The 16561-nt window shown below is 43.4% G+C and overlaps 1 protein-coding gene across 1 annotated transcript in view; it reads right to left on the bottom strand.

Annotated features, from left to right (window-relative positions):
* The window catches only part of PPP3CA (protein phosphatase 3 catalytic subunit alpha), a 172326-nt gene extending 159173 nt beyond the window's left edge, over positions 1–13153 (bottom strand). Inside the window, exon 1 of the mRNA XM_066317874.1 lies at positions 12564–13153. Within this exon, the coding sequence (XP_066173971.1) occupies positions 12564–12621 (58 nt within the window). The 5' untranslated portion in view covers positions 12622–13153. The remainder of the gene's footprint in view (positions 1–12563) is intronic.
* Positions 13154–16561: the final 3408 nt, after the last annotated feature.

The raw sequence follows: 16561 nt of genomic DNA, 5'->3' as shown, positions 1-16561 counted from the left end.
TGTTACCACTTGCCCTGAACCTGGGCACTACGGACAAGAGCTTGGCTGCCCCTTCTCCATTTCCTACAACCAGCTTTTATACACCCAGATAAGGCTCCTCTGAGCCTTGTCTTCACCACACTCAGTGGCCTCAGCTCTCTCAAATTTCCTCAAATGAAAGGTGCTACAGCAGTCCCAGGGCCATGTATGTGCACCAGCACAGAACTTGTTCCAGTATGTCAATGTTTTTTCTCATACTGGGAGATCAGAACTCAGCACTTCAGGTAGGGCCTCACCAGTGCTGAGGAGAGGATGCACCTCTATCAACCCACTGGCAACAATTCTCCTTATGCAGTCCAGGAGGCTCTTGGCAAATTCTCTAAGACAACCCATAAAAACCTCTATCTCTGTAAATCAAGGGGTGAAGGCAGAGAGTCTAACACACTTTCAAAAGCCATAGCAACTGGATTATAACCAAAAAGATATCTGCAGATAGAGTTACTTGCTGATGGCCAGTACTTCTGAGATTAGCCAAGGTTATACAAATAACCTACAGCAAAATATTGTCTGTTACAATAGAATACAAGATGTGAGGTTAATAGCGTACAAAAAATTCACGTGCATTTAAGGCTTCTGTTAATTACAGTGATATCCCTCATCTTCTCTGTGGTAAACAAATGGTATTTACACGGGAGGAAAGTGTCACCTGAGATTCAGAGCTCCAGGGAAGGAATATCCTCGTTAAAAGGATAAAAGTATGCTATTCCCTAATGTAGAAGCACTCTGTATGTATAAACTAACTTTCATATACTTTCACATGTCACACAGAAACTGTGAGATACAGACCAATTACTAAGAGCTCAACAAAGTGCCACAAATACAACTTAGGGGACCAAGGCATCTCTCCTGTGATGAAAGTCTGAGAGAGCTGGGGCTGGGACAGATGATCTCCAGAGGTCCCTCCCAGCCTTAACTATTCTGGGCTTCTGTGAAGCTGTCAGAGCTTGTGCTTTTTCACTGAGAAAGGTACTTTAACACATCATTCATAAAAATTACAGATATCATGTTTCTCCAGTGAAGTGGAAAGCAGAAGATTAAATGATAGAGGTAGGAAAAAAACAAAGCAACAAATCAAACCACATCTGATGAGGTAGTAAACAGCCCAGAAACTAAAACTGATCTCTCAACTGAAATGAGTGCAGGTTCACCCCCTTTTGTAGCACAAGTATGAGATTTTTTTTGAGTTCACTTCTTTCCTCCAGCTACCAAAAGTAACCTTATCTCAGGATGCTCCAATACAGCATCCTAAAATCATTTTCCCCTCCTTGTTACTGATAACATAAGGACAGATTAAAAGTTGTTATTTTAACAGAAACTATAAGCACTTCATCTAAGCAAACATTTTTTTTTAACTATGCAGAAAGTTAATTCTCTGATAATCTAAACCAAACTAAGGTGTATACACACGGAGTATATGACTAACTAAAAATTTCACCAACTGCCTTTGCCAGTTCTCTGCTCATTGAGAGTCAAGTTCCCCAGAAGCTACCATCCAGCTTCCTGCCCTGCTGCACAAGCACCTCCAAGGATACTCACCCGAGCCAACAGGGCTTCTGAGGAAAAGCAGTAACAAAACAGCTCTCTGCTTTAGATTTCTAAACTACCTTAGTTTTAAATTCCCTTAGTAACATTTCACTGAGCTCTTCATTTCTTGTTGCCAAACTCTCCATCTGTTGTCCCAATACACAGTGTTATGCCATTAGGCTCCCCTCTAGTAATCACAGCCACCACCATTTGGGTGACACAGGAGAGCGGGTTTCTCAGGGAAATCAATAATGCTCCCACACCTGTCTGGTATGTATGTCTTCAGTACTACTCACCTGATTTTAAGAGTTACTCTGTTACATCCAAAAAATAAGTTTAACAGATTTTTTTTTAAGGTGACCCTAAAGTGTTCATTACTGAAGAAAACTTCTTTGTAAAGGGGTACAGAAAGAAAATGTCTACATAAAGTCTTTTGCTTGTTTTTCCAATAATACAGAACAACCTTTATACAGACACACAAAACATTTTAGACTACAATTCTGAAGAAAGAGCAACAGCGAGGCAAACTTTCTTGGCAAACCAGCCACCTACAAGCAGACAATCCTCACTTGGTAAATGAGCACTGCAAAGTAGAAAGACGCTTAGTTCGCTCTTAAAATAAGAGCTAATGCTGTAAAAGATCTGATATAACAAAGTAGTAAAAGCAAAGAGAAATCATGCACTGAAAAAGGAAGGCCAAAATAAGAAATCCTAGGATGACAACTTGATTCACAGTTTACTCAAGTTAATGAAAGACTCCAACTCCCACAGATTTCAGCGGGTTATGAAACAGGTCCTGCAGAGGGAAATGTTCCAAGTCACAAACAGCAATGTCGTATTTTGATACGTAATTGCCACCACTGCCTATGAAGAAATCCCTGGTGTAAAATAGAGAACAAATACAATAATCTCGCTTTCTCATTTTTAAAATGGCATGAAAGAAACAACAAAAGAAAGTTATTGAAGAGAACTAGATTGTTCCCAGCTGTTGTCATAAAATACTACAGCTGTTCATGTCATTGCAGCTAATGACCAGTTGCACTTTTTTAAAGATTGTAACACAGTATGACCATTGTAATCTACATCAAACTGAAACTTGGCAAGCATCATGGAAAAAAGACTAAGAAATCATTTAAATCCTGTTTGATTTTATTTTTTAATTTCTATTCATGGGCTGGTGTTGAGTGTTTTGGGGGGATAGGAAGGGATTTGTATGATTGGTTCTTTATTCAAACTGTCAATTATGTTAAACTACTTGAAAAATCATGGTAAATAACAGGTATTAAATTATCAAAATTGTCTTTTCCAGTAATAAAAAGATGATTCAAGGAATAAATCCTGGGATTTTTTTGTTGTTGTTGTTGAAAAGAGGTGTGCTGACTAAAAGACTCAAGCTCGAAGATGACGATGATGACACATCTTTTCTCTCGGGCCAAGAAGAGGGTAGGTGTCACTATCTAGCAGCTTTTAATTGTTTTGTTGACTGAACTATACATAAACCAAACCAGATTTTTTCGTAGAGACTCAAGTACACAAATGCAAAGAACAGGGTAAAAATAGAAAAACCCATATATATATATAGAAAGAGAGAATTGCAGAAAGAATTTTCAAATACAACTCTCTCTAATGGAGCATTACTCCTTGATACATGGAGAAAAAGCTAGGGGAAAGCATTCCCACAAAAAAAATCTCCACAGAACCTGAAAAGTACTATTTCAAGTGATTTCATGTAACTTCACATGAAAATGAGAGTGTACAGGTTCCTCTCTAGTCATGTGTCTTCCCCTCCAAAATCATCCATGTAGAGTTATAGACCAGAAAGAAATTACAATCCTGCACTGCTTTTTATCTTCCCTATAGTTATCAAGAAAATCAGTAACTCATGAAAAAACTAGAAGTAATTTACCACTTTCTCCATTTTAAGACACAAAAACTATGCCAGAGAAATTCCAAATACTTTAGAAAGAAGACCACCCAAACATAGACTGCTTCAACCCATTTTTGTGTCACCAGCCTGGGACTCATTGTAACAAGTACGAAACACAGCTGCCACAAAAAACCTATGACAATGAAGCTTCCTTATCCAAAGAAAGAAATAATTGCTAAAGGTGTACCAAACATAGCAAGAGATAACAAGTTAGAAGCTGACCCTCTTTTCCTTACTTTGGGACATCTATCTAGCCTGCAAAGGATTTCTTTCCAAATGATGGTTACTTCAAAACATTAACAACTCTAAAACTTTATGCAGCCACACAGTTACTCATTTGTCACTATCAGCAAATTAAAAAAATAATAAAAAGTAAAATCATACACCCTACCTTCAAAGGCACTCACAAAAGTCTAAATTAAAAATAAAAATCTAATCACACACTACATGGGGCCAAAACTCTGTAGTTTCGATTCTATTAATTAAGCCTATTCAACAATGCCCAGAGTGACTGTTATAAGACTCTCTGCAGCATCACATCTGCACAAGCCATTATTAATACATGTTATTTTCACCATTCCAATCAGAAGTTCAAAGTGCACTTCCTTTCTTATGGCAACATTGTGCAGAAAGATCAAGTCTACGCAATTAGGAAGTATTAGACAAACACTGTAGCAGAATTCACTCTACAGCAATTTTGGGTTTTTTTCCTCCTTCCATCAGTGTTACATTGTGCAACAGCAAAGATAATTCAAAGGATTCTGGCCAACAGCAATTCAATGCAACAAAATGCCCAAGCTGAATGCCTCTAAAAGATTGGATGGAGAAAAAGAATATAGGATAGAATACTGCTATACCAATACGTGTCTCCATCAGTACATGCTTAATCACATTACAGCACTATTTAATTTTGAAAGCTTAATTTTATTAACCCAGATATGCCTATCTGAAAGATGAAAAAATAGCTGCTCCTTTTTTCAAAGATTTTATAGAATACTTTATTAGCATGGTTTTTCCCTCTTTTCCACAAAGGTTTGGTGCAGTCTCCATACAGACTAGGTTCTGCACCTTCTACACCTAAATTTTAAGGTGGGGATTTTAAAATTCACTCATCTCTGGTGAACCTTAGGATTCTTCTCAGTATTACCAACTTTAAGTCTTATCTTTCATTGCTAACTAACTTCCACATCTGATTATAAAAGCACCAAAGCATGAGGGGCCATACCACCTCCCTTCCGAGTTACCCAAGAACACGCTGTCCATGCTATTTTTGCAAAATACACAAGTTGAAACTAACAGTCACACTATGAGTGTTCAACATAAACTGCTAAGAAACCTGCAAGCAGCAACTGAGCTGCAGAATAGAGACATCCTTCTGTGACAAGCTGGGTAGAGCGTGAGCAGCGCACTGACAGTGGAGCTATTCACTGAAAAGAAAGCTACAGTCAGCAACTGGCTGCAGAGTTACAACACAAGTCTGGGAAGAGGCAGAATATACTCCCCCAGGCACCTACAGATGCACCAAAAGGAAAGACATAGAGTTCTATGAACCTCTTCCATTGAATACATGCACCCAAATCACCAAACCTACCAGGCAGCACTTAGACTGTTCATCATATTTAGCAACAAGCAAATAAGCATAAGAGCAATAAGGAAACAGAGTTTGCAGAAACTCAGGACAGGAATATTCAGGAAAAGAAAGGGCATTTTGCATGAAAGGGAAAAAGCATTAAAAACCCAACTTGCTGAGAAGAAAAAAGAGGTGCAACAGAAGTGGAGCACAGCTTTTAATTAGAAGTAGAAAAAAGTCAGAGTGATAGACAATTTCCAAATGAAATGTTTTCAAAAACTGGTTGAATACCCTAAAGTCAAAGGACTCCATCTACACCTTAGACACATGCATCCCCAGACACACAAGAACTAACTTCTAATTCAAACCACCATTTTTAATGCATGGTGCCTTTCCACTCTGCTTCTTTTCCCCTCCAGCTCCAAACATAAATGGTGTCACCTGGAAATTAGATGGAAATGCTGCTGACATCCTAAATCAATCTTAAATAAGACAGTCATGTTCTCCTCATACAGCAATGTTGCTGTATCAACATTATCATACCTAAGCTCTCTTAAAAACAGAGATATCAGTCAGTTTAAAACACAAGTAGATGACTGTCAAGGATGTACTACTCTGGAGGTGTTATTTCAACAGCAGCAGCTTTCTGGGGGAAGAGTAAATAGGGTAGGTATTAGTTCAGACTTTTACCTTTAAAAGAATGATTTTCCATCATGGCACTTATTGTCTTCCTGGTTTTCCACATACAATTTCTGGTTTCTTCTTTTATTCAGTAACTATAGGAAAACAGTAAGTATGTACCTGGAGTACCACCTTCAGCAATTACACATCTCAAGCCACAACTCAAGTGGCAGACCACTCAGTGAGCCACACACGCATACTTAGGCTGCACATGCAGTATAATGGTTTTCCAAACTGATGACACTTTCCACCATTACTGACTAGACATAAAATGATCTTTTATGAGGGAAAGTCAAGGTAAATGATTATCGGAAGAGGAAATGATTTCAGTGTTCAGCTGAAGGACTATTGTGAAATCATAGCCTATATCTGATTCATGAAACCACATACAAAAGAATATAAGAATGCACCTTTTCATGAAGATGATTTGAAGTGGCTTTTACTTCAGAAACTTGTGGCTTCTTTTATGCCATGCTTAGAGTAAGTGTTAAGCAGTATCGCTCCATCTTAAAATACTCTTAAGGAAGTACTTTTTTCCATATTCCTTGAAGCTATGAAAAAGAAACTAATCCCCACTATAATACTGCTTCAACATCACTGAAAAGCCTAAGATAAATTAATATTCACACTTAATGGTGTACCAAATTTAACTTATAGTCCCGCTTTTGTACTATGAGAAGGAGCCACTCAGCAAAACAGAAGCAACAACAACAACAAAAAAGAAACAGGAAACATGAGTTAGGAATATCCAAGCTACAGGTTCTTATTTACTGATATTACCCAAAATTACTTTTGATAGAAAATCCCTTTAGAAATACCAGACAGAAAACACTATGCTGAGTTCGAGAAGCCTAGAACTACAAAAAGATAATTTCACATATCAAGTTATATAATCAAAGGTAAATAAATATATTTTGTATGTGATCTTCCTGCCACAACCTGCATTGAAATGCAAGCATATCCATGCAAAAACTATCATCTCCAAGTGGGATACATGTGATGGAAGTAAATACCATTCAATTGGCTATGAACAGCAGAGAGAAAACAACAGCTCTCCACAACATCTCCCTATAGAAAATGACCTCAACTGGCACATATTTTCCAATTAAGTTAAATGCTCATATCATCCAGTATGTACTCCTCTTTCAAGATTACCAATGGTGGTATTAAAAGCAGCAGCTCCCTAGCGAGGCTCAGTCAAAAAGAGCAGGCAACAGAAGGCAGCTTTAGCTGACATGGAATTCAGAAACATACAAAAGGTTCTTAACACACAAACAAGGCAATTTTGTGCCTCGCTTCCATCACTCCTAGAACTCAGCACACTCAGCAAGCCACTCTCATCATACAGAGCATGAGAAAAGCCTCCCACCCATGCAGTGCAGCAGTAACTCTGTAAGAAAGGCACCCTTCAGCATGTGCACAATTTTCCCCCTATGCCTATACAGCAAAGGACTTGTTTAACTGAAGGGCTTATTTACAAAATGATCTTAATGACTAAGAGGCTCAGTGAGTTCATAAATCAAAACAAATCACCAGCTTTATTATACATAGTCATCAAAGACTGTACTTTGGTTTTGTTTCAGTTTCTCAGCACCACATTCATAATCCCTCATGAGCATTACACAAGTACAGCATACACACACAGCTTTACACAATGTAAAACATACAAAGACTGCAACACCTAAGTGTAATCCAGTTGATAAAATCTATTGGTTTTACAAGTGTTAACTTAGTTTTAACATGAAGTAAGAACAAATCAGTTACACATATAAAAATCACAACACAGCAACCGAGTTTTCTTTCCTAAACAACCATAATATCTCTCCAAGTATATTCAAATGTTTTCTTAGGTGAGAGGCTCTTAGGTGCCCTTCACACAGCTTGTTTCATAAAGGTACCAGGAGATTTGCAACTATGGAGTTACTAAAACTGAGGCGGATGTACAGCTGTTCCTTCAAATGAAGGTAAAAGTGGATAGGGAAGAGAAGGTAACCAATCCCCAGCTGTACCAGTGCCACCTTTCTGGCATAGCTATGGGTGGATTCCCTAGTTAATAATACACCTTGAACCCAGATGCAGTCTTCCTCAGAGCAAGCAGTAGATTCCTAAGTACTACAACAATAAATTAATTAAAAGTAAACTGAAGTCAGCTTTCCTATGCCAATAGGAATGGCTGCAAAGCAATTTCTTCCTTTTCCTCATACGGATCAGGCAGACACCATTTTCAGCAACCTCAAAAGAGAGGCATATCATCCTTTACTCTACTGTATTAGACTGTTATAACAATTTAAGTAACCCTTGTCCGTGTCATAAATAATTAATGCTCAAATTTACACCAAAATATATACTAAATCCACCAACATTACAGATATTCAGGTCAACACAACTGCTCAAAAACTGGTGAAGCACTTGCAGGACACATCTATACTGGAACAATTGAATTCAATTCAGAGGAAGACAGAGGCAGGCTTCTGAAATTCACCAATGCTGGATTCCAGCCTGGAGCACAAGCCTTTAGTGAATACACAGAAGTCTCCCTGGACTAATGGGAATTAGCAATGAAGTTTAGAGTTTGCATTATTGACAGCAATTTTACCTCTCACAAATCTGAAATTAACACTGATGGCGGCATATCGATCGTGAGCTGGCATTCATATTATATTACCAACAACTGTCAGCTGCACTTTAGGAGAGCATTAACAGTGACACAGTTTGAAATTCAGAGACAGCAGAGAGTGGTGTCTCATTTTATTGTGTGTTGTGAATCGCTGATATAACCATGTAAACCTCCCCAACAACACACAAGAGGAAAGGAGACTGCCAACACCAAGGACCACAACCCATGCTACAGCCTTTCTAAACAGCTGAGACAGAATTATAAAAAAAAACCACCCACACCAAACCCCCACAAAAGCATACAACCATGTGACCTGCCAAGAAAAAAAATCAAAACGATGATTGTACCTAACTAACTGCAAGATTTCCAAGAAATTCTGACTTCACTTTTTTGTATGACTACTCCAGTTGACTTTCAAAGATTTTATTTAGGATTACTATGATTTAATGCTATATTCCTCAGAGGCACTAATGCAAGACTAAATACGTTGAGGAGGTCAAGTAACATGATACATGGCTTTTCCTTCCCGATGGGTGGGGTTCAAATCTTGCTAATGTCACTACTGAGCAAAAGCTGTTGACATCAGGCAGCTGAGCCATGTGGAATGAGCTACTATCCTCAGTCCAGTTTTTCCTCGACAAGTATTCCTACGTTCACAAGAACAACCAAGCCTACACCCTGGCTGGCAAGTCTCAGGAGTTAGAAGCAGCATGGAAAAGGAAGAGCTTCCTCAGTTCTGAAGAAGGACGTGAACTTTTAAGATAGCTCTGTTCAAGGGAAAGCTGCAGCATACCACTAACAAAAAGGCAAAGAATTTCAATTAATAAGTACATCAAGTCAGCACCTCCTGCAACAACAGGATGTTGTCCTGAGCCTTGATCCCACAAACTTCTAAATGCACCTGAACATACAGTTTATCACATTTGCAGTCGGCAGACCAAAGTGTTGCTCTTCTACAGCATGACAAAATCCAGAGAATAAAGATGAACTGTGTAATTTGCATCACAACATACATACCAGATCAAGGAGAGCACCAGAGTAAATTGAAAGTATCCCATAAACCATAACTGCATTCTCTGGATTAATTTTACTTTTTTCTTTAGTTCAACAAAAACAGATGGTTTTGTCAATCTTAACAGGAGTTAATTTGCTTCTGGAAACTTAACATTACACACAAGCTTGAATTTCATCTTTACACTGCTCACTGTAGGACAGTGTATGATCTGCATAACAAAGGCAGAAGACCAGAACATTAAAAACATTAGGGGCTCCCAAGCCTTTTCCCCTCATCCCAAAAGCATGTTTTATTTTTGAGTCAAATCAGTTTAAGTACAGTTCAGACAATTGAAAAAACAAAGCAAAATGAGTGTGAGATGAAATCCTCGCCTATGGAAACACTCCACTCCTCCGTTTATTTGAGCTTTGCAAGCACAAGAAGCAAAAAACAAAACCAAGCTCACAGCAGCCCCCTGAAGAAGCAGCTCTCAGCCACAAGCAATTTGCACAAAGCTGCTGGAACTGTAATCCCCCCAAGCCCGTCCCACTGTTACGTAACAGTGCCAAGCCAGGATTTTTCACCAGCCAGCTCAGAGTTACTGTTAGAAGGAAACATTTCACACACACCAGCAATAGAGAGAGTTAAAAAAAAAAATCAACAAAACATAATAAAATCAAAAAATCCCACACAGGCAAGCAAAGGAAAAAAAATTAATCCAGAGATGATATGCACATTGAAGGCATTTCCTTTTCAAGCAAGGTTTCACATTATATTCTAACTTAAAAAAAATTTAACTTTCTTTCTCAAGTTACACCTTACCAGGGTTAGAATATCTGTTTTTTCTCTCTAAGATAACAAGACTTCAACGACCTATACAGGTGCTCACAATGTACCTGTTTATTTAAATATTCTTTATTAATTTAACATTGAAAGCCCATTTCAGTTGTTCATCTCAAGAAGGTACAAATCACATCCTATATAACAGAAACAACAAAGTGATCTTTCCTTTATTACCACCAGTTGTTTTCTTGATTTCCTTAATGTCCATACGAAGGCAGTGTGAAGTGCCTATGATGCAGCAAAGAATAATCCTATTAACAATCAGTTTACTGTGTACTACACTCTTCAGATGCTATTTTAAGACCTTAAAAGGATTTCAATATTTAATAGAGGCCTCAACCAGTTAAGCAGATCTTCACGTCTACACCAAAACACTGACATTATGAGACAAACAGTTAGCAGGGGCAATGGACACCCAAACAGCATCTATGTTCTTCTTGCTCAATACCTGAGCTCAGTTTAACCAAGTAGATTTCTCACTGAGTTGCATTATAAAAGTATTTAATGACACATACTGCTAAGTTTCCTTAGAAATAGTGGGTTTAGATGCTTGAGACATTCACACGTATGAAAAATGCAAAGAGTGATTCCTGACAGATCACATTTAGATGAGCTGAAAGCACTGAAATAATTCCTATTCATGACAAACATTGTCTTAAGCCAAAGGAAGTTCGGCCACAGCAAAGATCAGGCCATTTGACAATGTATTAGGACCAAGCAGATTAAGGAAATTAAAAAAGAAAATGAGATACCTGAAAATCATGAAGTTCTCCTTATAGGATATCCATTTGCTGTTTCTACAGGAGACAAGTATCAGCTTAACACAGGCTTTAAAGCCTACTTTAAGTGTGATGTAACAGACAAACTTAAATTGTAAATATTCTAGATATTACAAGGTAAAGGTGAATTTACAAGTGGTTTTCTAAAAATTCTTGCAATTATGTTTCTTACACTATCTGACTATTACAATTTCCTTTGGAGGGGCATAAAACGAAGTAAGAATGGAAAAAGGCATAAGAAGGTAAATGTAAATATAAACACAAAACTATAAATAACACATCTTTCCAAATAATATTTACACTGAGTGTTTCATTCTGGTATATACTTATGTAAATACAGAAGTGTACGTATTTCAAGGCCATATCCATTTCTAGCTTCCCAGGATCCGGACACATGCATGCTGCACCTAGGATCTGTGCTGTCCACCGTAGCATACGGGTTATAATGTAACTGGGTGAAATACACCAGAGCTGGGTACACTTGGCCGTGTGCCCAGTGCGGAAGGAAAGAAACAAACAAAAAACAAACAAACAAAAAAAAACCCCAGACCACTAAATGCACGTGCACTTCCTACACACCGAGAAATGCACATGTGCAATTTACATCAGGCATCACCCCAGTAAATAAAACCTTGGTCTGTACTGCGGGGCACGACGTGTTGTTAACCCAAACACTAATCTGTTTATACGGCCGAGGCTGGCAGCACACGCGTGCCTCCGAAACAGAGAAAAAAATCATGGAGCCCATACGTGTTTGTGCCGAGGACCGTCACGCATATTTGCACGCACACGCGGGAGCACGGCCACGGAACGCCCGCTGGATAACTTCACATCCTAGCAGGCCGGGCCGTCAGCAAGAGACGGCGATGGAGGAGGAGGAGGAGAAGGAGAAGGAAGCAGCCTTCGCCGCCTCCCACAACGCCCGCGGCCCGCGCCCACGGCGCGCTCCCCCTCGCCCGGCATCCCCGCCGCGGTGCCGCGGGGGCGGCCTGCGGGAGCGGCCACGGGGGAGCCGGGCGGCGCAACCGGTCCCCCGGCAGCGGCGCTCGGTGCGGGAGCGGAGCCCCGGCTGCTGGCGCGGGGAGGTTTCCAGGCATCCTTGCTGCATGCGGGGAGCAGAACGGCAGTGACAAGCGGCGGCGCAGCCTGCGGGGGGGTGCTCCGGGGAGCGCGGTCCACAGGAGGAGGAGGAGGAATGGGGGATGCCCAGAGGAGCAGGCGGGCTGGGGGAGGGGGCCGAGCCCTGCCCTCCTCTCCCCCAGGCACCTAGGCGGGGGAGGAAGCTGGGGCTCCCCCTCTCTCTCACGCCAGCCCTGTGCAGCGCCTTCAAGGCGGAGGGGGGGAGGCGGCGGGGGGAGGAAGGGGGGGAAATGCTGCAATGTAGCGCCGGGCAGGCAGGCGAGGGAAGCCGCAAACCCTCCACTGGGGCCCGGCGCGAGCCCCCGGGCCGAGCCCACCCCTCCCAGCCGCCGCGCTGCCGGCAGCCCCGCGCTACCTGCCCGGGGCGGGCAACGGGGGACGGACGCGACCCCAGCAGGGGGCCCGGCGGGAGGACCCGGCCGAAAGGGCGGCGGGGGCGCAGCACCCACCTTTCACCACCCTGTCCGTCGTCGATAACTTGGGATCGACGGCCTTATGCTCCGACATGTCCGGCGGCCGGGGAGGCGGCGAGGCTCTCCCCCCTCGGGCAGGGCAGGCGCGGGCTGAGGCGGCCGCTGCGGTCACGGCTCCGGCTCCTCCGCTGCGGCCGAAGTTGCCGCGTCCCGCCGCCGCTCGCTGGCTCGGCTGGGCTCTGCCGCGCGGTGCCTTCCTCCTTCGTCTTCCTCCACCCCCGTCCTCCTCCAGTTAATTATTGCTCGCTTTCAATCACGCCTCCGGGCTGTGCAGGACTGCTCGCTCTTCCCCCCCCCGCCAAAGACCCCGGCGACAACACCCGCGGCGGGCGGCTGTCAGGCAGCGCCGGCAGGAAAAGCCGCGAGTGGACGCGGGCAGCAGGAACAGCCAGGTTGCACACGCAGCGGCCAGCCCCGCGCTTCCTTCCTCCACGGCGCGCCGCTCCGGCTCCTCCCGCCGCCGCCGCCGCCGCCGCCGCCACCACCACGGCCGCCGCCGCACCGGATCGGGATCCGGATCCGTGTCTTCCCCGCCGCCCCCCGCAGGGTCTCTTCCCGGCTCGCACCGACACCGGCCGCGGCCCCGCGCGCCGCTGCACACGCTCCGCCGCGCAGCCCCCGCGCGCCCCCGGCCCCGCCCGCCCGGCTCCCGCTCCCGGGCGCCGCCATTGGCCCGCGCCGCGCTGCCACTCACTGCCAGCGCCCCGCCCCGCCGCGCCGCGCCGCCCAGGTGCGCCCGCCCGCGCGGAGCGCCGGGGCCGCGCAGCCCCCGCCGGGCGGCCGCACGGCCCGGATCCGAGCCGGCCCGGCCCAGCGCGGCACGGCCCGCCTGTGCCCGCGGGAGAGAGGCTGCTACCTGCCGCTCACAGGGGCGGCGGCTGCGCGCCGGGAACCGCGCCCGGCGGCCGCGCCTGCGTGTCCGGCCACCCCGCGCGGGTGCGGAGCGCCGGCCGCTCCAAGCGCCTGGCCCGCGGGGTGCCCGCTCCGAGCTGGGGCGGCCCCGCAGAGGTGACACGCAGGTACCGGCACCGGCGCAGCCGGGGCTGGCCTGGGCGAGCGGGGAACCTTCCTAAATAGCATCCTGGAGCCGGGGGATTGCTGATCCATCCCCTCGGAAAAAGGAAAAATACATCCATCGCCCCTAGCTGTGCGTCCTGCCCAGCGCACCTGGCACACGCCAACCTGGGGCATGGGCTGGCTCGGCCTCAATACTGGGGCACCACCGTCCCCTCAAACGGGCCTGCAAGGACGAACGGAATGGCCAAACATGGGTGAGAAGTGTTCGCCGCCCCCAGCTGGAAGACAGCAACTCTTGCTTCATGTTTCTAGGAGGATTGGAAAGTAATTTACATCTGTGAAGGTGTCCTCCACCATTCCAGACAACATAAATATTGTTACGGGCTTGTTTATACATGTTGTTCAGGAGGAGCTGTTCCTGACTAATTTCATGACTAATTTCCAGAATAAGGGTGAGCTGTTCCGGTTTAGTTTAACACTGTGAGTTTTAATTAAAGAGGAAAATAGGGCACACCTGTTCTGGAAGAGAGATGTTTACAGAATTGCTGTTGAATAACTTCTGTGTAGATCAGCCAAGAATCAACAGACACCTAACCTGGCTTCCCATTTCCCTCTGGGGTGATGTACAAGTTGCTTGCTTAGCAGATACTATTGCTTTAGAAGGCTACAAAGAATATAAAATGGCACTTGTGACACATACTCTCTGCTTTGATTTGCCTGACATTTTTAGGGGACGTTTTTTTGGCTGTCCTTGTGGTATTTTCTCTGAGCATGGGAAGACATTGTATGTGACTGACATTTAGTAGAACAGCATGAGTTCTCAGCTTGTTCCAACAACTGTGGTGAGCTCCATGTGCTGTGACCATCCTCTTGTCTCAGGAGCACAGACTAGCTGGGTAATAAAGTTGCCATCTGAGATCCCTATTGCAATGGTAACCAGAGAATGTGAAACAGAGCTAGGGCTCAAGCAGGGGTGTCTTATATATGCCCAGAAAAATCCTGAAGCCCATGAAAAGTAAGCAGACATCTCCCCATATGGTATGGATACTTCACAAAGCATGAAGTGCACAGAAGAATCTGGACAGAGAAAAACCCTTACATCTTCATCTCCACTGCTGAGAAACACTGCCCAGCGGCACTTGATGCTTGGACAGGGAAGGAGAAGCAGCATATGAGGAATGCAGCATGGCCAGTATTGCCTACATGTTGTGGGCCTCAGCTTCATGAGGTGTGGAGGACCAATTTGGATCCGTTCTTCTGTGACTGCAGGCTGCTTGCATGAGTCATCTGGATTTGTCTTCATAGGCTGGAATAACAGGAACACTGGGTCTCTCAAGTTTACTTTTGCTCCCCCATTAATCACAGGACAAGACTTCAGCTCTGATTTTTTAGCAAGAAAGTATCATTGTTGCTGCTGCTTATATAAGGGCATCCAGTGTCACAACTCCAGCATGAATGTATTAATTCTGAAGGCTATATAGGAGTTTTCTTTAATGATTTTCCTCTTCTTCTAGTTTTCAATTATAATATGCCATCCAGGCTACACAAAGTTCTTTCATTTTATCTTGTGGTGAGTCTTGATTATTTATCTGTTGAATGTGTTTAGTCTTCCTTTACAAGGTAGAATCCCCATTTCAGATCATCTCTTCTTTAGGAGCACTAAGATGAGCTTTCATAAGACAAAGGTCAGTACCACAGCCAAATAGCATGTATCGTGTCACTTCTGCAAGGTGTAATACTGCCAAGATTCAGATCACAGGTGTAAGACCTCATAACTACTCTGTCGTGGTCTGGTGAAATCTTAATTCCATAACTTGTTTCAGTAGCAAAATCCATATCCTTGCTGTGATGGAGGGAAAGGAAGAGCGAGAAATCACTGAACATGGTCTTGGTTCTCTGATAATGGTAACAAACTAGAGATACTGTTTCAGACTTGTGATAGTAGTAAAGGTTGTATAGGCATTCCTTATGACTTAAATCTGTCCTTCAAATCCATCCACACAGGCGGCCCTTCAGGTTTTTCTCACACTCCTTGGTCACAGGATTTCTTTTTCATAGGATCTGAGTCCTATTAGATTCCTTTTTCTCATTTAACAACAGGAGGAGAATATGAACATCACATTTTTGAATGAAAAGAATACAGTCAGTGGATTCTGGGAAAATTATAACACACTTGACCTCTTGCATCAGTAATCCCTAGTAGCATTGTTAGTCATTTCATCCCCTAGTAGAATAGAAGCCCAGCATGATACATTGGAAGCTCTGATCTTCCAAAGAGCAGTCACTCCTGATTACTGATTTTGAGGACAAGCTCTGTGAGAGCTGGGGGAGAGATTTTTTCAAGTCTGGAATAAGTTAGTACCCACCTCTTTGCCTCAGATGAACAATTATTTTCCATTTTAGCTGAGACATTACAATTCTTTTAAGCACACAGCAGCTCTGGAAAGTAGCAGCATCCAGCTGACGTGGAAGGAGGAATAAATGCCCATACAATAAGAAGCCAGTAATTTTAATCCAGACACACAGACTGAGGGATCTCAAACTGTATCATAGATCCCATGAAAAATTCGCAACCAAGTTGTCTTGACTCTATTTCAGCAGCAAGGTAGTGATACTTTTGTAGTGATACATGTAGTGATACTTTTGCCCACTGACTCAACCGATTAAGATGCTGTTCTAAAATATTGGTTGCAAGACATAGTGTTTAAAATTTTAATCATTATTATTAGAAAACGATTGTTCTTGCTGCAGGGAGTCTGTCCTTCCTGCATTATTGTTAGCCTCTGGAAGTTCTGGCTTCACATGTAATAAATTTAAATTTGACAGTATCTTGAAAGTAAAGGGGAATTAGCAAGGGCCCTTAAGTACTATGACGGCTGCATGGAAAATTTATGCAACAAGATTAGTCTGGATATTGGTACTGCCTTAACTAATAATTTTCCTGCTTTTTCTTTCAA

Source organism: Sylvia atricapilla, chromosome 4, assembly GCF_009819655.1.
Source record: "Sylvia atricapilla isolate bSylAtr1 chromosome 4, bSylAtr1.pri, whole genome shotgun sequence".
Taxonomy (NCBI): Eukaryota; Metazoa; Chordata; class Aves; order Passeriformes; family Sylviidae; genus Sylvia; species Sylvia atricapilla.
Note: the sequence above shows the minus strand (reverse complement) of the source record. Positions and strands in the feature narration are given on the sequence as shown.